The sequence below is a fragment of the Paramisgurnus dabryanus genome, chromosome 20 (genome assembly GCF_030506205.2).
Source record: "Paramisgurnus dabryanus chromosome 20, PD_genome_1.1, whole genome shotgun sequence".
Classification (NCBI taxonomy): domain Eukaryota; kingdom Metazoa; phylum Chordata; class Actinopteri; order Cypriniformes; family Cobitidae; genus Paramisgurnus; species Paramisgurnus dabryanus.
The window spans coordinates 14,185,067-14,206,661 of NC_133356.1; the positions used below are offsets into that span (position 1 = coordinate 14,185,067).

At 37.5% G+C, this 21,595-nt stretch overlaps 3 protein-coding genes across 10 annotated transcripts in view; 1 reads left to right on the forward strand and 2 right to left on the reverse strand.

Annotated features, from left to right (window-relative positions):
- zcchc24 (zinc finger, CCHC domain containing 24) overlaps window positions 1–6,745 on the forward strand; it is a 38,879-nt gene extending 32,134 nt beyond the window's left edge. The window contains exons 3-4 of the mRNA XM_065296568.2: window positions 295–459; window positions 2,921–6,745. Of these exons, the coding sequence (XP_065152640.1) occupies window positions 295–459; window positions 2,921–3,034 (279 nt within the window). The 3' untranslated portion in view covers window positions 3,035–6,745. The remainder of the gene's footprint in view (window positions 1–294; window positions 460–2,920) is intronic.
- A 1,117-nt stretch (window positions 6,746–7,862) lies between these two features.
- On the reverse strand, window positions 7,863–11,410 carry ppifa (peptidylprolyl isomerase Fa). 2 transcript variants are annotated; one of them, XM_065296569.2, is made up of 6 exons: window positions 11,168–11,410; window positions 10,854–10,884; window positions 10,641–10,729; window positions 10,365–10,461; window positions 8,445–8,520; window positions 7,863–8,350 (listed from the first exon to the last, which is right to left on the reverse strand). In XM_065296569.2, the coding sequence occupies exons 1-6, from the start codon at window positions 11,306–11,308 to the stop codon at window positions 8,215–8,217; spliced, it is 570 nt and encodes a 189-aa protein (XP_065152641.1). In that variant the 5' UTR covers window positions 11,309–11,410; the 3' UTR covers window positions 7,863–8,214. The 2 variants fall into 2 exon arrangements, with proteins under 2 accessions (XP_065152641.1, XP_065152642.1); XM_065296570.1 differs by lacking the exon at window positions 10,854–10,884 and having other exon boundaries at window positions 11,168–11,304.
- A 2,031-nt stretch (window positions 11,411–13,441) lies between these two features.
- Window positions 13,442–21,595, reverse strand: part of zmiz1a (zinc finger, MIZ-type containing 1a) — a 155,326-nt gene continuing 147,172 nt past the window's right edge. For 5 of the 7 annotated variants that reach the window (XM_065296573.2, XM_065296571.1, XM_065296574.2 and 2 more), the window contains 6 exons: window positions 20,159–20,226; window positions 19,996–20,064; window positions 19,656–19,906; window positions 19,270–19,436; window positions 16,797–17,054; window positions 13,442–16,313 (listed from right to left, as the gene is read on the reverse strand). In XM_065296573.2, the coding sequence (XP_065152645.1) occupies window positions 16,206–16,313; window positions 16,797–17,054; window positions 19,270–19,436; window positions 19,656–19,906; window positions 19,996–20,064; window positions 20,159–20,226 (921 nt within the window). In that variant the 3' untranslated portion in view covers window positions 13,442–16,205. The remainder of the gene's footprint in view (window positions 16,314–16,796; window positions 17,055–19,269; window positions 19,437–19,655; window positions 19,907–19,995; window positions 20,065–20,158; window positions 20,227–21,595) is intronic. The other 2 variants (XM_065296572.2, XM_065296577.1) reach the window with 1 other exon arrangement.

A 21,595-nucleotide genomic window follows, 5' to 3' on the forward strand; every position in this document is an offset into this window, starting at 1 on the left:
GTGACTATACATTTTGATTTATTCGACACTGTTTCAGTCGTTTTTATGTCGTTTTCTAAAAAAGTATGTTGCTTTTTCCAGTCCTCCAATAACATCAAAGGTGTCAGTGTCCGCCTCATTTGCATTCAATTTACCCAGTCACAAATGTATACAAATTTGCCACGGTCTTGTTATTGGTCAGGAGCTAGTCTAAAGTCAGAACTCTCTCAGCTGATCGGATGAATTTAGATCCCACAAGTTAAATTCTTGTTTAAATCTCATGAATTAAATTTTGTCTTCGACATGCCTTTACAGGCCAGACCCAAAGGCGAAGGATTGACTCCATATCAAGGAAAGAAGAGGTGCTTTGGTGAATACAAATGCCCTAAATGCAAGAGGAAGTGGATGAGTGGAAACTCCTGGGCCAACATGGGACAAGAATGCATCAAATGCCATATCAATGTTTATCCCCATAAACAGGTAAAATCCTTATATTGCAGAATTTGTAACGCTTTCTCTTTAAAACACCAAACACAGGTTTTTTCAATCTTTACGTTTACTCTAATATGGGTGTAGTGTGTTGTGTAATCTTCCAAGAAGTTCATATGGATGGGGCCCAGCAGGTACCCTTGAAACCTGAGACACAAACCCAAGATATTCATCTAAACCAAATACTCATTGAACTCTGGACAAGGAGTCCATTTTTAGGAAGTATGAATAATGAAAATAGTACAGATGCTTATATAGCTACATACGACTCACATTTATCTACAGTATACAATCACAATAGTGCATGAATTAAATTATTTCATAAATAAATGTAAAATGTGCTATTCATCCAAATGGATGTTATAAATGATCTGAAAGGGAAACATTAATTTTAAATACTTATATTTAAAGCAGTTTTGCAAGCTGAATGCATATGCAACCATTGTGCAGTAGGAACTAGCTGCTAAAGGGATAGTAAACAACTGAAACAACAAGAAAATAGAGGAGTAAATGTCTTCACGACACTTAAAATATATGACACAAGTCAAGTGCAGGTATTTATTTAATATCTTTGAGACATTTTGAAGCTTGAAGTTTTTTTTTTGGTTACTATAGAAAACACCAAACAACTCTTTAACTCTTTCCCTGCCATTGACGAGTTAACTCGTCAATTAAGAGAAAATGCTTCCCTGCCAATGACGAGTATTTCTGTCTTTCCACAATACCGCTATTATGCATCATGTGACCCTCTTTCACAACTTATAAAACCTGTAAGTATCGCCCTGAGACAAACAGCTGAATGACCGTGTGTTTTGAATGGCTCTGAATCTGATCTCTATCAAAAGTCTTTCACAAAAATGGAATTGTCTCAGGTTTTTGCTCAAAATTTAGTGTTATTGAAGATACCCATATTTGAGAAAACTTGAAAATATTTTTTTTTTAATCAGAGGGTCTGTTCATTCATTTGATATATTGTATGTTTATATATTTTAATAAGAAAATTTCTGGAAGGCATTACATTTTTGTGAAATATTGAAAAATTCTGGCGCTGACTGGCAACTTAAAAAAAAAACGCTGGCAGGGAAAGAGTTAAAAAGAAAAATCTGAGTTTGGGTTTTGAAGAACGGCGAAAGACCTTGAGGTTTCAAACGGCATGAGGTTTAGCAAATAATGAAAAAGTTTACATTTTTAGGTGAACTATCCCTTTAAGAAGGCAAACGTGGGTTATTCCCTTATGACGAGCAAATTCTTTAGCTTTTCACTCTCACCCACTTAATATGTTTCCTTTAGTAAGCGTGTGATATGTGCAGCTCGCTGCAATATACATGTATCAAAAACCCTTTAAGGGTTTGCAGATGGTCTCCTTTCCCATTCAACTCAAGCAAAAATATAGTTTTTATAGTTCACTCACAATGGAAATCATTCTTCCAAGATGTGGAGTATGGAAATCATTTAATTCTCCAAATCTTACGATGTGAAGTATTTTATATCTTCAGTGGTTCCCGATGGGTGATTATGCGAATGCCACACTGTATCAGCAGTGCTACACTGTCATATAAAAGATCCAGACCTGTGCCAAAATTTACTCAGAGTGCGTCTGGAGATGCCGGCTTTTATCATTCCCGTATTTAACGACATATGCATGGGGAACCAGGCTGACATCTTTACGATATGAGAACAGACATGGAACAAAAATATTATTATTTACAGAAAAGACTTTCCAAATTTCCTGTTTTTGGCCTTATTAAGAGTAATTATTTATCAGCATTGAATGTTTACTCACATTATCATTCACAAAAACCTCTTCGAGCAAACGCTCCTTCGGGTTATGGCCCTGTCTCCTCCCAGTGGCCCGTTCTAACCTGGTTTTCCGTAATTCACAGAGCGCAGCTGAGACGTACAGGAAAGAATAACAAGATTGTAAAATGATCTTCCAAAAGCGATGGGTGGGAAAACAAATAATTGCAAAAGTATTATTTGTGATCAACAGCCAAAAAGATTTGGCTCACACGTGTTCTCAGTGTCTTTTGAATAACGTCCAAGACAAAGATTCACTCTTAAATCTGCCCTGCCTGGTCGTGCTGGTTTATAGCTTGGCCATAATCACAGTTTGCAATCCTGTGGGCATATACAGTTGCTTTGGATCCTCTTGTATATGGTTAACTTAGGTGCACACTATAATAAAGTATTAATAACAAATCATATATATACTCCACCTGGCAAGGAGTGTTGTGCAGTTGATATCAGTGCTCAAGTCATTTTTGACACACCCCTGCGGTTGGTCCATTGCGGTTTGAGACTTGGACTTAACAAGTTCCTGATATTTTTTCCCTTAAACCCATATCTCCAAAGAGTCTAGCCAAACGTTAAAACAAATCTCATATTGAAACCTGAATGGTGTTGTGGACGAGAAATGCACATTAAAATGCGATTTCCATTTTGTTTCCCTCAGCGTCCCTTAGAGAAACCCGATGGCCTGGACGTTTCTGATCAGAGCAAGGAGCACCCACAACATCTGTGCGAGAAGTGCAAAGTCCTGGGCTACTACTGCCGTCGCGTGCAATAAGGAGGTTTCCTGACGTCCCCGTCGTCTTATTTCTTCCCCCCTTCTTCTCTTTTCGCTTAGCCTACCCAAGCACTCCGAGAAAAAGTGAAAAGTGCCAAAATTATGTAAATATGTTTAGCTATAGTAACGGCTTTGTGTATCAGCAGCATGCATTGCATTTATCGTTTATATGTGTATAATGGACAATTGAATATGTTTGGAAGAGTTGTCACTGACAGTATTTGTATCCGTACCGGGCGCAGTGGATTACCTCACCGTTGCGTCCTCAGATCGTGTGTGTTTACAGACTTTCCCTTCATTCTCCTTGCTGAGTGAACTTATGAGGACGTGTAGCACCATGTTAATTCACTCAGACAAGGGCCCGTGTGCCTTTTTACAGAGCTTTGGGTCAATAGCACATCATATTAACTGTGAATTAACAGAGGGATAATGGACTTTCCATCCCTAGCTTTTGTGTCACATATTTATTTATGTTTGTATACCGTATCGTAGTGCAATTCAATTTACTAAACTGGGATAATCTGTGTTTATATACAGACAGATATTGTCTAACCCCACACCTCTTGCCATTAGAAACTACTGTAGAATAGAATTGTCTAATGCTTGCGTCAGGTAGTTTGTTTCGATGCTAGATAGTCGGCTAAACGTAGCCCCGGACATCAAGTTGTTGGCAACTATGCAAAACCCATGACAGCTTACGCAGATTCATCAATTCCTGTCATATTGTCTGTACGTTTTATGAAGTGTGTGGATGATCAAAACAAAGCCATGGCTAGCCGATTTGTAAAACTTAGGAACCCAGGTAAAGCTCAGTTTTTTTAGTACAGGGTCAAACTGAGCTTTTTGGTCCATATGCAACCGATTAAACCCGGTCATAAATCGTTCCTTAACATGACACCTGTTCCTCAACAGAGTTTATTTGCCTCAGGATGAAGAGTGTGTTTGAATAACACACGATGAAGCATGCCTCCTTTATGAAACTTTATATTCAGGCCTCACTATATCATAAGCAAACGTTCATTTACAAAATCATCAAAAATTATTCATTCACAATCTTTAATTTGACACGAGACCCTTGCACTAAAATTTCTCCTGTTTACACGTTTCAGAAATGAAATTCACTTCGAATGCCTTTTTGGCATTGTATATGTTTTTAAAGCATTGCCTAACCCGACACGAGTGTATGTTTATACAGTACATTAGTTGCGTAACTCACAAGTGATGATTTACACCCTGTTGAAACTGTGATTATTTTTTTAAAGCATTTTCTATCTGGGTGGGCAATGTATATTTGTAAAGGGAAAGATGGTAAAGTAAGTAATTTTGAAGAGTCTTTGGAGATGACACTTTGGGTACATTTATTTGTTTTGGAGAGCACTGAAAGCGATGGAAACATTTGAATGAAGGAATAGGATAAAACAGCTCATCTAGGTGTTGTTTACCTCTTGTTATGGCTTACGTGAAGTACTAAAACCCAGGATCATCTAATATTAAATGTACAGCAGCTTTACGTGTTCAGATGGTAAATCGAGCGATCTTTTTTATGAATACACTAGATGTACATATAAAAACACATTTACATGGTAAATACAATGTGTATAATTGTTTACTTAACTTTGGAGTCCACATATTTTGTGCTGTCGGAATATTAGTTATTAATCTTGTCTGAAGGGAATGTCTTTAGTGCCTAAGTTGTTCGGTTATGAAACGTCTAGTTTTTAGTCGCAGATGTCACGTGTGATACTGTGGAAGAGAATGGTGGGATGCTTATAATAATAAACAGCTCATTTTTGATTTTGTTGATGGTAAATTTAGTGAAACAATCATCCAGGGAGTCGATCATTAAATTTCAGTTGTCAAAAAACAAGGAAAAGATGTTTCTTTGAAGGTCATTATTGTTTCTCAGAGCCTGTATTTCTTGGTAACTGTATTTATCACATTGTTCTGGCATTGCTAATGGCTCCACTGTGTGTACGTTCCTACGCGCCAACGTTTACTTCAAGCCTCATTTCAGCTGGAATGAGTAATTCTGCTTTTTGATAAACACCGTAATGAATGGCGTAATGAAAATAAGCATTGAAATGAACGATTACTGTGGATTTATCACAATCATTGTAGATCCTTTACGCTTAATGGTTGCATTGCATCATTGGGATCAATTTAATTCATCGTCAGTTCTGTAAACATGGATAGATGATATGAAGCACCACTAGAGCAAGGCTTAAATAGTTCATAGTTGCGTTGCACTAAATACAAGACTGATCTCCGAATTTCCTCATTGGCTTTAATGAAACAGGCCTGAGTTTTGTAAATGTTGAATACAGATTTACACAAATGGGATATTTGTTTGCGACGTTTTAGTTTATTTCTAGTCCTATCGTTTCGTCTCTGCCTTTTTGAACGAAAGACAGAGCTTGTGGTATTAAGAACGTAGATGCATTTAAAACTATACAAAGTGCTTTTTGCGCATGTGTTTTTGTCTTGAAATACATATACTTGACTTTTATAGCTCACTTTCAGTATAAACGTGTTATTTTCTATTAAAGGTATGTGTATTTTGGAAACAATATAGAGATTTTGGAGCAATATGATATCCAAGTTTTTCCCTTAAGAGAGATACAAGTGTGTTTTGTGTATATATTCGATGTTCCATCATTATCAAAATGTTATGATGCAATATTAAAACATTGTATGTGAAAAAGGGCAAATTGCTGAGATGCAAAAGAGCTGGGATTTTTTTCCTTTGATGTTTTACAGTAATCTTTGGTTATATCCTATACAGAAATATTTATGGAAGGATTTTTGATTTTCTTTTTTAACAATTCAATTCTTTTGTATAAAATATGCAACGAAAGCTACTCTATGAAGAAAATATTGATGATGACTACATAGAATATTATTCAAAGGTTGGTACATATTATGCCCTTACAAGCCATTTTATTTGTGTTTTGTTATTCTAGATGTTATATACTGTAGATCTATAGTAACCTTACCCGTTACATGTGCTTAAACATGTTTGGGATCTTTGTGTGTCTGCTATACAGCATGAATGTTTTGATTTGCAGTTATAGGAAAGTTACAACACTTTGTTTTAACATTATGTATATGCAAAAGATGTGACTAACTCCAGTGATTGGCCATAACACTGAATTTCGAAATCTTTTACATGTATTAAATATTACATGAAACTGTGAGCTTTGGTTAGTCACGTCTCCAGTTACTGCCAGGAATTATATTGAAATCGTTATCTTCATATGTCAAAATTGAAAAATTTGGAGTTCAAACAAGTATCTGGGACTGAAGTTTGCATGTGCATGTTTTTTTTAATGATTCAAGAACTATCATCTGTGCAATGTATTCTTATTTAATATAAATACATGTTTAGTTCCTGGTAAGATATCTTTGTAGAATACACCTAATTGTTAGTGCCTCTATTCACTGCTAGTATTTGCAGTATCATTATTAAATGTACTGAATGTACTGATTTAACTCTCATGTGACAAACTCATGTCTGTAAAATATTTGTCATCTTATTGATCATATTGGATTGGACAGAGTAACAAAGATTTGAAGGAAAGTAAGATGAGCTCAAATCTTTGCTCAGTGTCCATGAAACGGCATTCCGATATGTGCCTTATTTGTTAGTTATAGGAAAACTGAAGACTTTGTGCCTTTAGAAGTTTGTTCAATTAAAAAAAATGACTAAATGAACCATGCCTTTGTTTTATTTCTTCCACAGAGCCGAACTGTACTATACGTGCTGCCTGTTTTTATATTTCAGCATATTTTTTGGCCTACTGTATCTGGGGCATTGCGAAATTCTGTCCATTTTAAATCAGTCACGCTGAAGGCAGTATAGACTGATTCATTATTTATATACAGTCCTAGGGAATGATGCTTATGTAATTCAAAACCAAATCTGAAGCCTTTGGGAATGCCTGTCATTCTGACATCAATTTCATTTATGGTTGGAGGCCGATGAGCGGTTCTTTAGTCGACAGAGATCGGCGAACCCATCGCTGCAACTGCACAGGTCTGAAGACAAACGTGTGTATTTTTTTACGTTTGACCTAATTGCATGTAATGATTGTAAACATATGAGCTCTGTATGCGAGCGTTGGTGCTTGGCAATGGTGCTGGCCTTTTACTTAAAGCCAAGTTTAAGTAATTGTCTACACATTCCAAATCCCTTAAACTTCACAAAAGGGTGGAGACCCAAATTATATCAAGTTTGTTACAACAATGCAGACTTAAACAGAACAAGAATGTCTCTATAGCAACGCTGCAATCTGAGAAGTCAAACAAACTAGTTGAGTTCAGACCCCATATGGTTTCATTTAACAGAGCACTGTTTTCCACAAAGGTTCATAATTTACTTTCACAAGGCATTACTGTGATAAGCTATACCTACAGAGTATTTAAAAATGACTGTCGAGTTCATTACAGACAGAGTAAAGTATTATGAATGTCAATCGGCTATAGTTAATATAAAATTTTATCAAACATTATAAAGGAAACGCAGGTTACTATTGCATTAACACATTCATGTTGAAGAGATTCTTGCTTGATTTTGTATGTTTGTGGTAGCGATGCTTTGTAGGCAAACAGGATGTCATATCGTGCTTTATGGGACAGGAAATCTTGTTGCTGGATAATCTAAAAAAAGGTTTGGGATCATTCTCAGGAAGATTTAAAAAGCATGCCACGCAACCAGATATACCGCTACAGTTGTAGCCGGCGCTCATCTGGAAAACAGCCTTGAGTCATTAAAACAAAAAAAATGGGCACAGGATGCAAATATCCTGGAAGGAATTCCATATGTCACAACCAGTTTCGTGTGTCATTTATTTTTTCAAAATACCTCCTGGGTTTCTCTGGCATAGTTCTTAGAAGGTAAACAATCTCTGTACATGCTTTATCCTAATTTATAAACCTCAAAAATGTTTTTAACTCATAATAAAACTTAGACCAGGCAAGATATCTTGTATGTGGAAAAATAGTATATTTTACTTTTCAGTGTACTTACTTAGTAAGCATAAAACACCTCAATTAATCCAGAATGGTGCATAATATAGCAACAGGTGAGTAATATTCAGTTAAATACAAATAATTTACTTAAAGATTTACATGTGAAAGCAGTTTGAGTTCCCAAAAAGACTCTCATACAGAACTTTCCACAATCATTTGAGTTCTCCACAGTCTGTAATGGCAATCTTCTTTACAGTTCCTCCATCATGTAAGCCATAGGACTCCATGAGAGAGACGGTCTCCATGCCATCTTTGACCTGACCAAACACAACGTGCTTGCCATCAAGCCTGAGACAGAAAGACAGTAATATCAATACCTATAAACAGTTTAGACGCATTGGATGGGTAATAATCCTAATAAATAAGATTTCTACTAGCATACCAGTCTGTTTTTACAGTGCTGATGAAAAACTGTGATGCATTTGTGTCCGGCCCAGAGTTTGCCATTGACAGCACACCTATGAGAAAGAGACTATCAGTAGGGTTGTCACAATTATAACATTTAGCTGGCGGTTAATTGTCTAATAAATTGTGACGATTAGTTGCCTGTTTTAGGGTTTTGACTTTTAATTCTCATAGATTTTTTTGTTGGTTCATGAAATAAATTTCACACATTGTTGTGATTATTTAAATTATATCTATTGCAAGGTTTAACTGGCAGTATATTAATACAAATATTTAAAAATAATTATTTAATGAATATATTTTTTAAAAACTTAAAATTCTTAATAAACACAATAAAGTAAAAAATTACTGAAAATAAAAATGCAATCAAAATAAACTAGTCGGGATGGTGTAGTGGACGGTGCTCTGACACATGGTGCGGAGTTCGAATCCTGGCTAGAGGTTATTTGCCAATCCCATACCCCTCTCTTCACCTCTTTACCCCTCTCTTTAAAAAAATAATAATAATAAACTAACCAGAACAGGCCATAAATAGTGGCCAATCATACTAAGGCCATATTAGTACTGGACCACATGTCTGTAGTGGCTGCAAAAAAATCAATTCCTTACAGATCCGTAAGAATAGCATCCTTCACTTCCCAAAATTTGGAATTACTGTTTTGGAAATGTATGTTAATACTGCTTATCAAAGTTTTGCAGCATTTCTTTAAATGTTGTTTTTCCACTGTATTAAATAGCTTTGCAATGTATCGCGTTACACTGTCAGTCAAGGAGCGCCATTACATACGGTCTTGTTTATACAGGCGCTGCAGCTCCCCCTTGTGTTTTTTAAGAGATGTGCAATCATTGCGGTGATCTGAAATCAACGCGATGAGGTCAAACAATCGCGATGAGACGATTATTTAATAATTGTGACAGCCCTAACTATCAGACCAACTTTACACTTAAAACAGACTCAATTGTTTGTCATTTTGAATTATTTAATGATGTATAAGTAAAAGACCTTACAATCAGCAAATTCAAAAATACAGATGGTTTCATCAGATGCATGCGTTTTGTCGCGGTTACATGCCTGCCCCGAACCAAAGTGAACTTGTATGTATTTATTCATTAATCTTGTGGCTAAACTGATCTCTGAAACAAATACCTTGTCAAAAAATTGCTAAAGACGACCGGGAGACGTCAAGGATGAATCACAACTGTGCGGAGAGGTTTCGCAGCCAGGCAAGTATTAAAGGACCTGTAGTTAACATTGTATACATTCATTTTACACAGTAACATTAGCTCAGTGTAATTGCTCAGTTGATACGCGTTAGATATGATATATGAAGGTAATTTACTTGTCATTTATTTCCCTTGCTATCAGAAATAAGCTACAGTTTATACAGACTTTGTTGTTATTGATTCTATGTGGATGTATACCAGAATTTGCGTTTAGTCGACAAAAGCCGTGTGTTTATGTTGTTGCTGCTGAAACCATTTATAACAAAGAAGAGTTTGAAAACCACTGTGAATTGGGGGGTTTAGGTTTGGCAAATGGTGGTTCTCTACTACAATTACATCCAGTCATGTATTACACAACCCAACACTATTTGACCATAATAAACAAATCAAAAGGGTTTACTTGGGTAGGAACACCCTGGCACCCAAAACACACTAGGATACACTGGCTTTCACTAACTAAGAAAGTAGGTCATTTGCTTGGAGATTACAAAATCAGAAACTAAGGGCGCTATAGGACCACCCTGTGGCTATGCATGGACGTGCATGCATATTTTGAGATGCTTTTAATATTTGTGGCAAATCTAAAATAAGAGTTTTGCTCTGTTTCATGGACACAAATCTATATGGTTAAGGGCAAAAAAAAGAAATAATAATTATGCAGTGGTGACATTACCTGGTCCATTGTGTTTCATCTTAAAATTCTCATCCGCAAATTTCTTTCCATAAATAGATTTTCCACCTGTGCCATTATGATTAGTGAAATCTCCACCCTGTCAACAAAACATCAGTCATGACATGACCTTAGGCACAACATTCATATGTAGTTCATAAAGAAGGTTAAAATATGATCAATGTTTGATATGTAATGAGGAAAGTTGATTGATGAAAAAGTATATTTACAATATGAATTGATATAGCTAGAATGAAGCAAGCAGTAAAAAAGTTTTACCTGACACATGAACTCAGGGATGATTCTGTGAAACACAGAGCCCTTATAACCAAAACCATATTCTCCTGTACAGAGAGCCCTAAAGTTCTCTGAAAGACAAACATATACACACTAAACAGTACTGTCAATCATATTGTACACTTTCACATACATGTGAGTTAATATTAGGGCCACATACCAATATTATTTCATTAAAACTATATAAAAATGTACCTGCTGTTTTAGGAACCACGTCAGCAAAAAGCTGCAAAAAACGTGGCAAGTAAAAATTTGTCTTCATAATATTAAATTGTTTTATTTGCTAGTACTGTTGTCATTAATGATTATATCAACAGTACACACCTAGGTTAAATAACCAGTTACTGAGAGACATGTCACTAACTAGAAGAATGATTCTGCATGTTATTCACTCATATCTTTCTATGAACAGATCTTTGATCTATTTTGACTGGTCCGTCTGTTTTAGTTATTTATTTTACTAGACTGTGGCATTATGTACTGTTCACGTTTGATAAATCGTTACTTGCCTCGATAATGATTCTTCCAATGAACTCGCCGTCAGCTGCGATTTCCATAAACACAACAGGGTTCTTCAGCGGTCCAGAAACAAGCCTGTTCGCAGCGATTGCGACAGAGCAATATTTTAAACGATTTTTCATCTGTAGCATTCTTTAAGTGTTGTTGAAAACCCATCAACGAGGATATGCACTACTGACCAGTGTCCAAGGTGAACTGCTGCACACTGAACTACCGTATACACAAGACACATGTGACCGTTCTGTTATGGTAAGATGAAACCCCACAGCGACACCATGTGGTTGGTTTTTGTATTGTGTGCACAGTGTGGTGTAGTTGATTCGAGGTCAGGATCGCGTTTCTTTGTGAATATAAGGCATTTATTTAAACATTCTAAAATTATGTTACTTACTTCTCTTTAGTAGGTGTCTATTAAAGCAATAAGCCTGAGGAGGATACGTGTGTTCGTCTTTATGCGGCGCTGCGCAGATCGAACGACATATGGCATAAAAGTACCGCAAGAGCATTACTGTCAACTAGTTCTCGCGATACTTTGGTGTCATATGCCGATCGGTCTGCGCAGCGGCCAAAATGTCTGCCTGAAGTTAAGATCTGCAAAAGGTGCCATAAACTCCAAAACCGGAGGCAACTTTTTTTTAAAGGAAACACCACCGTTTTTCAATATTTTATTATGGTCTTATCTCAACTTAGATTAATTAATACATAGCTATTATTTTTTCAATGCGTGCACTTAATCTTTGTACAGCGTGTCGTGAATGTGTTAGCATTTAGCCTAGCCCCATTCATTCCTTAGGATCCAAACATGTGGTGAATTTAGAAGCCACCAACACTTCCATGTTTTCCTTGGTTAAAGACTGTTACATTAGTTACACGAGTACATAAAATAAAACATTGACATTTTTTAAGCATATAAAACTGAGAACTACATTGTAAGGCGGAAGAGCACTTAGTTTGCAGCACTTCGACCTCAGGCTTAGTAACATCATCGCTGTGTCTGAAAGCTCTAAAATGCTGCCTTCTGAGACAGCATTCCAAGGCAGGAAGGCATCAATGTCGGAATCCAATGTTAGGCTTACTTCCTGTCTCCTGAGATACCTTCATGTCCTGTCACACAATTCTATGGCTGCGTCCGAAACCGCATACTATATAGTAGGTACTGAATAAGATGAAGTACCTACTTACTTGCCGTTAAAACAGTAGGTAGCCTACTGTATAGTATGAATTCTGGTAGTATGAATGAGATTCGGACGTACTACATCCGCCATTTTGCTACATCACGTGACATACGTCGTCATCACGTCATGTCATTCCAGCGCGAAAACTGCCGCATGCCTCTTCTTTTTGGTTGGATAACTCCTCTGCCAGGGCATCATGGGATAGTTAAGTGTCCATCGTATTCACACTGCAAAATCTAACCGGAAGTAGTAGGTCATCCGGGTACTTTTCGCATACTGTTTTTCAAATACTATGTATTCGGACATACTACTCGCCTCGCCTACTGCATTTCGCGTACTATATAGTATGAAGTGCATGGGTGATTGGTCGAGCCTGGTCGAGTTCGAAAAAATTAAATGGTGGCCAAGGAAGCGTCTGGAGCACAGATTTAGTGTAAATAAAGGTAAACAAAGGCGTTCTCTGTTTATATTTCAAACACGCTGCCTATGAAGTGTGTCCGGAAGTGTTTCTCTGAGCTGCCTTCATGCCTCTAAAGTCATTGCCTCATGAGGCAGCGAGGCAACCAGTCAGTTGCCTAAAGCTTTCGGATGCAGCCCATGACTCCTGACTACTCCCGCTCTCGCTCAAACTTCCAAAGTTAGGAGTGATGATGTTACTGCGGCAAGATAAAGGTTTCCCATCAAAATGAGTTAAATTCCATATTCAAAAAGGCATTTTTTTTGTTGTCATTAGCCTATTGCAAGTTTTCCCTATTACAAGCTTTGTTTGTTTGTAATCTGAAAGGTCTCTGGTGAACAAATTTGTAAATTACATTTTTACACAATTAAATTTGACTTTATAAGCTCCTTAATGGAGAATTGTGAATAATTTGAAAAGATTTATTAATAGATTGTTGTCTAATTTGTGTGCAAATTTAAAGGGCAAGATCAAGAAAACATGCAGAATTTAATTTAACAGGGATGACACAAATAGCTCTGTTTATAGCATGTAGCAACACCCCTGACTTTAATGCAATCAAATCCCGCCCATTTCCATTTTAAAACTCATCAACTCAAATGCATTCACAACCAAGAAAACATAAAACAGCGTTTCATCTGAATACATATTTATTAGATAAATATTAGGATGTCACAGCATCTAACTACATACAGTTTTGCAAGACTAAAAATCACAATTAGTTTTTGTTTTTTCTTCTTCTGACCAGTTTAGAATATGAAATGATTGTACAACAGAATGTACAAGCAAAGATAACTGCAACGTTTGGCGCCAATCACCTCAGATTGTACCTTGTTTTTTTTTCAATTTTCCTGATCATGATATCAAAATTGTATAAATTCTGGATTTTGGTTACAATCTTTAGGAACCGCTCCTGGTCCCAGTTTTCCAAATTATTCCCCAGGATTTTCTTCATTATTTTCTGTAGCACCTTATCAAGTACACAAGAAATGGAGCAATACACGTATGCTAAATATTACACAAATGTAAAACAAATGTGTCTCTTTTTTCCCCTTCCCCAATTCCTCGGTCATGTGGGATGAATATTTTACAAAAGTGAATAAATGCTGAGAGGTTCCATAGACGCTAACAAACACAGATTCATTTTACCCAATTTAGATTCTGATTCGAGGATGCAAGCTTTACAGATTCTAAATACACAATGCACATTCCCCTGGGGAAAATGAATACATTTCTGTTAACGTGTCTCTATTTATCATTTACATATGTACATGCATCCCTAATGTGCCCCTTTTCCCCTTTTCTCCTCGAACTTCTCCGAACCCACACCTGTGACTGAGTAGAAAACACACAGTCTAATTCATTGAACCCTTTCTGTTTCTACCTCAGCATCTCCTCAGCACCTGTACATCGATAGCGTGTGACAGCTCAGACCTCTGCCAGCTTAATGAGGAGTCTTTAAGTTCAGTTTATGCCTATTTGTGTCTACAAAGTGGGAACGAATATGTGGCAGTGCATCTTTGAAAGGATATACAAGTGAACTACAGACAAACGTTAAACTCGAACCCACATTTCCTTGTTGGAGTTCAAAGTATTTCAACTGTCAACAACAAACATCATTTTTGTACATAATTCTACACCAAGAAGAACAGAAAGAAAACTAAAAACTAATATTGCAATTCATATAAAAATAACTTAAAATGGAAACATGTTCAAACTTCTGATGCAAACAGTATTCAATTGTACAGATGATAGACAGTTCTTGAGTAACATCAATATTATGGAAATGTTATCATTACAAATATCATAAATACTGACAATTATCTGAGGGTCTTACTGATTTGAAATAAAACTTTCTAAAAAAAAAAAAAAGGAAACCATTCACCTTGTACATATGACAAAATAGTTGAAAACACAGGTGATACCTGTACATATTGTTTACTGAAATGTACAGTTTCTGTCCTTTTTATAATGGGTACTGAAATAATATATAGCTTTAATTAAAAAGTAAAATCTATAAATATAGAACATATTTTAAAAACGCTTTCTTCATTGTTTGTTGTATCATTACTAGGATTTTACATGTAAACAAAACAATAAACATAATAATTTGAAAACAGGTTTAACCTGGTGAAAACAGGTTTGGGCCACCTTCTCAAATAGGGTGCTTTGGTAATTCATGGACACTTTCTGATAAATGTACACATTTATAAAAACAGGAAACAGTTGCCAAAATAAAAACAATATAATTGTGCATTATAAAGACAGTTCATGAATGAAAGGCTAAAACAAAAACGAACAAAAGAACTGATTGAAAAAATCAGTCAAACTTTGTCTAAAATTAGGGGCGATTGGCAACACTGAATGTCTGGACATTGTATGCAGTTTGTAGAAAGAGGGGTACAAACATCAAGAGCCTCATGCATGGAGGATACTCACAAAGGCAGATGACAATGTAGTAAAGGTGACACAAGATTACTTGAAATGTGAATTGCTTTCTTCTAATGTGCAGTATCCATAGGACATTGCAGGGGAAGTACAGTCTGTCGGAAGATGCACAATGCCAAGGGTAAAATGCATGCCGTGATGCCCTCCAGCATTTGTTTAACTTTGAACGTGACGCATATGCCTGAGGGTGGGTGGACATATGAATCACGTAACAAAATGAGGTGCGATGTTTACTAGAAAAGAACACGTTCTCATGTGTCCTGTGACATGGCAAATTGGGCAAATGAGAGTTAAGAACTGTTGGAGGACTTTTCCCATCATTAGTCTCTGGGATGGGATCATTTCAATATCGATGGTGATACAAGCTTTCTTCCCTTTCTTGTTTCCTTGACAGGCTTCCAGACGCATTTTGTCACCGTTCTCTTGTGCTTTATCAAGGGAGATGAATGGACAAATAGTGCGGACATCTGGGTGAGGACTTCTGACAAGGATTTGGGAAGTTGCGGTGGTAGAGCTCGGAAGAACAAACGTTCAAGAGATTGCGGACACAGATAGGTCGTTGCAGGAATATATATATATGTGTGTGTGTATATATATATATATTCTATTCAGGGTCTTTTCACAAAAGGAAAAAAATCTGAATTAAAAATGCTACAATACTTTCCTAGTCAGCGCACAGACGGTCCTCTGTGATGTCATCATATGAACCGATTATAGCTGCACATGTATTTCCGTTAGTATTAAAAGATATCACTTTAGTGCCAACCAACATGGCTGCCATATAGTTGTGGAAAAGGTCGCTTGTAAAAGATTGAGATATTTACATGAGGAGGAGGCAAGAGGATGGCTGTTTCCTGTGCGCAAAATGCAGAGTCTGTCCGCAGGGTGCCTCGTGATTCCTGACAGCCGAACAAATTAGGGCCACTCCGAAAGGCCGACCGGAGGGAGTCAGTTGTTCTCGAAGAGGGAGAGCAGATCGTCGTTGCTGCTGCTTGGGAGGTCAGGAGGATCTAAGTATGACAACAGCTCATCTGGGTTCGCCAGTTCCGGCAAAAGCTGCGGAGGTTCACAGACAGACAAATTTACATTACAACAGGGACTATACAGTATTGATACCCAACAAGGGGTATGTATGTTCCAAAAGAATGCATAATAAGATTTCAGAGGGGGTTTTTTGTTGGTTTGATAGTTAACCAAAGTGTCTTTCAAGCTTCAAAAGCACATTCATCCATCAAAAACGAATCCATACCCATCGCTTTTCCTTTGAAGACAATTAATAACTGTATGGATTAGTTTTTTTGTTTTTTGATGGAAAGATGTGCTTATAAAAAAAGGATTGAGTTTTTAAAATGGGGCACTATCCAGTGCCATTATAAAGCTGAAATGGCTTGAGGCTGAGTAAAATGTGGGCAAATTTTTATTTTGACAACTAATCACAACCTTTGGACCATGAGGAAAGCATGATGCTAACATGACTTCACCATTGCGAGTAACGTTAGTAGCACATGACATCAGAAATGAATCTGTGGGAATACTCACATCCAGAGAAGGCTCAGGGATGTCTGCGGGTCCCTGGCCACCTGCCTGCCCATCAGCACCAGGGTTGAAGGTCATATCGGCATGTGGGTGAGTGTTTTGGCCGGGCTGCTGTGGGGGCAGAGGCTGGCGTGGGGGCTGGGAAGATGGGGGGCCGCTGTGATGCAATGGCTGAGCTGATTGGCTGTTGGGGTGGGGGGATGCGTGCATGCCTGGCTGCATGGAAGCATGGGATTGATCAGCACTCACAGGATGGGACATCTGCGGAGGGAGGAAAGAGAAGCAATGAGGTCTCTGTGTAGGGTGATGCTTTCCAATAGCAAAAAGCTCAAGTGCAACCCAGAGACAGACAGAGAGCAAGACGGATGCCATGCAGATGATTCTAAAGCACATAAACCTTTTATCCTGAAATCCCTTAATATTTAATGCAATTTTCACTCAAGTAAGTTCATGTTTGGGATTTTAGACATATGTTTTAAAGGGACACTCCACTTTTTTTTAGAAAAAAGGGGCTCATTTTTCAGCTCCCCTAGAGAAAAACATTTGATTTTTACCATTTTGGAATCCATTCAGCCGATCTCCGGGTCTGGCGGTACCACTTTTAGCATAGCTTAGCATAATCCATTGAATCTGATTAGACCATTAGCATCGCGCTCAAAAAATCTAAGAGTTTCAATATTTTTCCTATTTAAAACTTTAAAAGTTAAAAATGTAAAAATTAAAAGTTAAAATTTTCTAGGCAGATATGTATGGAGCTAGAAGAGTCTCAATAAAGATAAATGCACACACTACATTCACATATGCACACACAGGATTCATAAATACACACGCAGGATACACAAATGCACACAAAATTCACAAATGCACACACAAAATTTAAGAAGCACAGAAGATTCACAAATGCACACAAAATTCAGAAATGCACACAAAATTCATAAATACACAACCAATTCAGAAATGCAAACAACATTTACAAATGCACTCAAGATTCACAAATGCACAGGACAAGATTCAGAAATGTATTTCTGATGCACACACAAATATATCTTGATTTACAAACTGTTTTTGGTCTGTGAACTTTACTGCATTTGTGTGTGAATTTTGAGACTCCCCTGACTTGGCTCGACACACAAATGCCTTTTTTTAAACAGGGAATGATCTGCAACCAATTAGATATCTCCCTTGTTTTAGCCAATCACAAGAACGCACCCCACGTGGGGGATTGTTTACTTATAAGCCAATCACATGACCTTTAAGCTGGTTTGCCAACCGCCAATAAAACCGAAGAAGAAGAAGTTTACACAGCGTGATATGCACGTGGTGCGGGCGCGAGCTAACGTTAGCGCGGTGGAGTTCTGTCTGTCAGTTGGTTGGTTGAGACCTCAACATGGCTTCTGGCAACCACAGGGGAGCGGTATGTAGAACTTAAAATGTTTAGCTAGTTATCTCCTTGTTATAATCGCCAAAAGCCTCAATTACAACTATCCATTTGTGCTTATTTTTGTGCGTTTCGTACGTATGTTTGGACACCAAATACAGATAATCGTGATTACAATATCAATGTGAATAATCTGCAATTATTCTCAACCAACCAACTGACAGGCAGAACTTCACCCCGCTAACGTTAGCTCGCGCCCGCACCACGTGCATATCACGCTGTGTAAACTACTTCTTTATCGGTTTTATTGGCGGTTGGCAAACCAGCTTAAAGGTCATGTGATTGGCTTATAAGTAAACAATCCCCCACGTGGGGTGCGTTCTTGTGATAAAACAAGTGAGATATCTAATTGGTTGCAGATCATTCCCTGTTTAAAAAAAGGGCATTAACTAAATGCAGTAAAGTTCACAGACCAAAAACAGTTTGTAAATCAAGATATATTTGTGTGTGCATCAGAAATACATTTCTGAATCTTGTCCTGTGCATTTGTGAATCTTGAGTGCATTTGTAAATGTTGTTTGCATTTCTGAATTGGTTGTGTATTTATAAATTTTGTGTGCATTTGTGAATCTTCTGTGCTTCTTAAATTTTGTGTGTGCATTTGTGAATTTTGTGTGCATTTGTGTATCCTGCGTGTGTATTTATGAATCCTGTGTGTGCATATGTGAATGTAGTGTGTGCATTTATCTTTATTGAGACTCTTCTAGCTCCATAGATATGGCGTAATAATCAAGGACTTTGCTGCCGTTACATGGCTGCAGCAGGCGTAATGATAATACACAGTGCCTGAAAATAGTCCCATGCTATTGAAAGTAACCAAGGGAACTATTTTCTCATTACGTCCCTTTAAAAACACAACAAATACTGACATTATGGTTTTTTTTTGCAGTGTACTCGGTACTGTAAGAGTTACAATGCTATATATTTTTTTTTTTACATCTGTGAAGGTGTTTTCTCCATGTCCACATTTTGTTATTACGTTTGAAAACAAAACAACATTGTAAAAAGCTGTTTAATAAGAGTTTAGAGGTTATTTACCGAGTCTGGTATGCCGTGGGCGAGAGGCTTGTCAGAAGTCATGAGGCTGTTGGGCATGTCTGGTGGATGTGAGAGCTGGGGTCCGTGCATGAAGTCATTCATGGGAGCTCCGCCACCAGCGTTACTGTGGGTGAAGTCAAAGTTTCCATGGCCCGGGTAACTATTGCCTGATGCACAAAACAGAGAACAGCAATGACTCAGAAGTGCATAAACAAAAGATTTAGACAGCTTGGATAGCAAATCAACCTGTTAAAACTGGCGAGCATAACTTCTTTTGTTACAACTAAGGGGGAAAATAAGCATTCCTAAACAATAAAGCTTGTTAAACTCTAAGAACTATTTTATAGGCAGATTGAAAAGAGCACAGAGCTTGAAAGGGTGCTGACCTCTACCTTGCCCCACGTAGTCGCCGTTATTCCCTCCGTGCTGAGGCGGGAGAGGGGTGTAGGGTGATGGGCCTGGACCCAGCTGGGCGATCATATCCAACACATTAGGCATGATCATTTGACTGGGACTCATGGTTTTAAAACGCTTGGCCAGAGGTCCATCTGGGTCCTCCTTTATATGAATGTCAGACTTTATGGGCACCGGCCTCCAACTACACGTAGGATCGATTGTAACCTCTTCAAACTCAGAGCTGCAAAGCAGAAAATTGCAGTTAGCGTTTAAGAGGCAGACAGGAGACCTCATGACAGTTTTAGGTAGAGGGATGTCTATAAAACTTACTTTTGAATTGCATTGAGAATTCCCCACATGTACTGATCAACTTCCAGTCCTTCCAATAACGCTGTTTTACTGGGGACAGAGAGAAATGTATAAAACACCAGAAAAAAAGAAAGCACATTTACCTGACCGTCCAAGGCAAATCTCACAGCAAACTGCCACTTACTTGCATACAGGACACCTCCACGTTCCTCTCTCACAGTTTAGCTGAAGATACGACTCTAAATCAAAGCACTGTAACAGGAAATCATCACATAAGTTATTTTAATCAAGGCAAAATTGTTACATTTGGTATTTTAACATTTATGCATTTGGCTTTTACCCAAAGTGACATATTATATTCAGGGTTCTAAATTAACACCCGCCAACCCGCCAAATGCGGGTTAAAATTCATTTTGGTGGGTGTTAATAAAAACTTACTAGCCAGTTTGGCCGGTGATGCATGAGGCATTGCATGCAAGATACATAAAGCTCCGTTCTCGGTCATTTATCCCTCTGGCAGTACTTCCTACATTTCCCATGAACACTGTGCCGTAATGCTACGTGATGGTGTTTAATACACCAATTGGCTGCGCGCAGTTTGCAGCGAAACCAGCGCGAGAAACCATGGAAACGAACTGAGCGCGCCCGTCCACCAGAAAACTAAAGGAAGAAGGAGAACGAACGGGCAGAGCAGGGAGGATAGACTAAAAGACAGCTTTGTCACCACACCCCTTTACTGGGGCATGTGCTCCAGTGTAAATCTTTCGTGCCCAGGTGTAAATCTCAAGTTTAAATTTTAGCAGTTAACTAGTGTATTCCTTAACAAAGATAATAGCGGCAAAAACAAATATATATGCAATGTAGTTACCCAATTTACGCTTGTAAAGGGACGAAGCAGTCGCACTGACGCGTGCAAGCATTTGGGTTTCCATACAAGCATCCAAAAGGGGACGCAACGCGAATGAGTAATGATGAAAACATGACGAGAAGTAAGTTTCTAAATAATAGTGCTAATCTTATTTTGACTCGATCATTATTGGCTTCTGTAGATGGACATCAGAAATGTTTTGTGCAAAGCAGGGAAAGGGAAGCAGAAAGGAGAGATGATGAGTTTAAGGGAGGTATGAGACGAACTACATCCTTACACTGTCAGGTCTCAAACATTAGAGGAAAAATCTCAGGAAAACCTTTTGTCAAGTCTATAGGATTGCATTGTTGCTTAGAAAATCAACAGATGTATGTATTATACTGTTCTATATTTTCAGATATGAAATTAATATTTAGTTTACTAATATTTAACACTAGGACACTAACTTACATAACAGTTAGCAGTAACTATGACTGAGATTATTTAGTATAGCAAAATATTCTTGTAAAAATAAGTTATTAATCATTGCTATCATTGTATATTGTAGAAAATATTTCTCTGCTGTCATTATTAACATTTTATGCTATGTGTGCCTCCAAACATGTTAATAATGTTAGGTATGATGAAGATTACACTTAAATATTTTTAAATACATATTTATCTTTCGCAGTACCTGTTGCACTGTAGGGCTATGTTTACATTAATGCGTTTATCATTTAAAACGCGTTACTTTTGCTACGTTTACGCCTTTCA

What these genes read in the sequence shown, in the direction of transcription:
- ppifa (XM_065296569.2), bottom strand. Translation starts at nt 11,308, where the DNA reads ATGCTACAGATGAAAAATCGTTTAAAATATTGCTCTGTCGCAATCGCT. An exon ending in CGTGGTTCCTAAAACAGCAG is followed by an intron (nt 10,730 to 10,853) that starts GTACATTTTTAT and finishes TTTGTCTTTCAG; the next exon opens with AGAACTTTAGGGCTCTCTGT. An exon ending in GATGAAACACAATGGACCAG is followed by an intron (nt 8,521 to 10,364) that starts GTAATGTCACCA and finishes TCTTTCTCATAG; the next exon opens with GTGTGCTGTCAATGGCAAAC.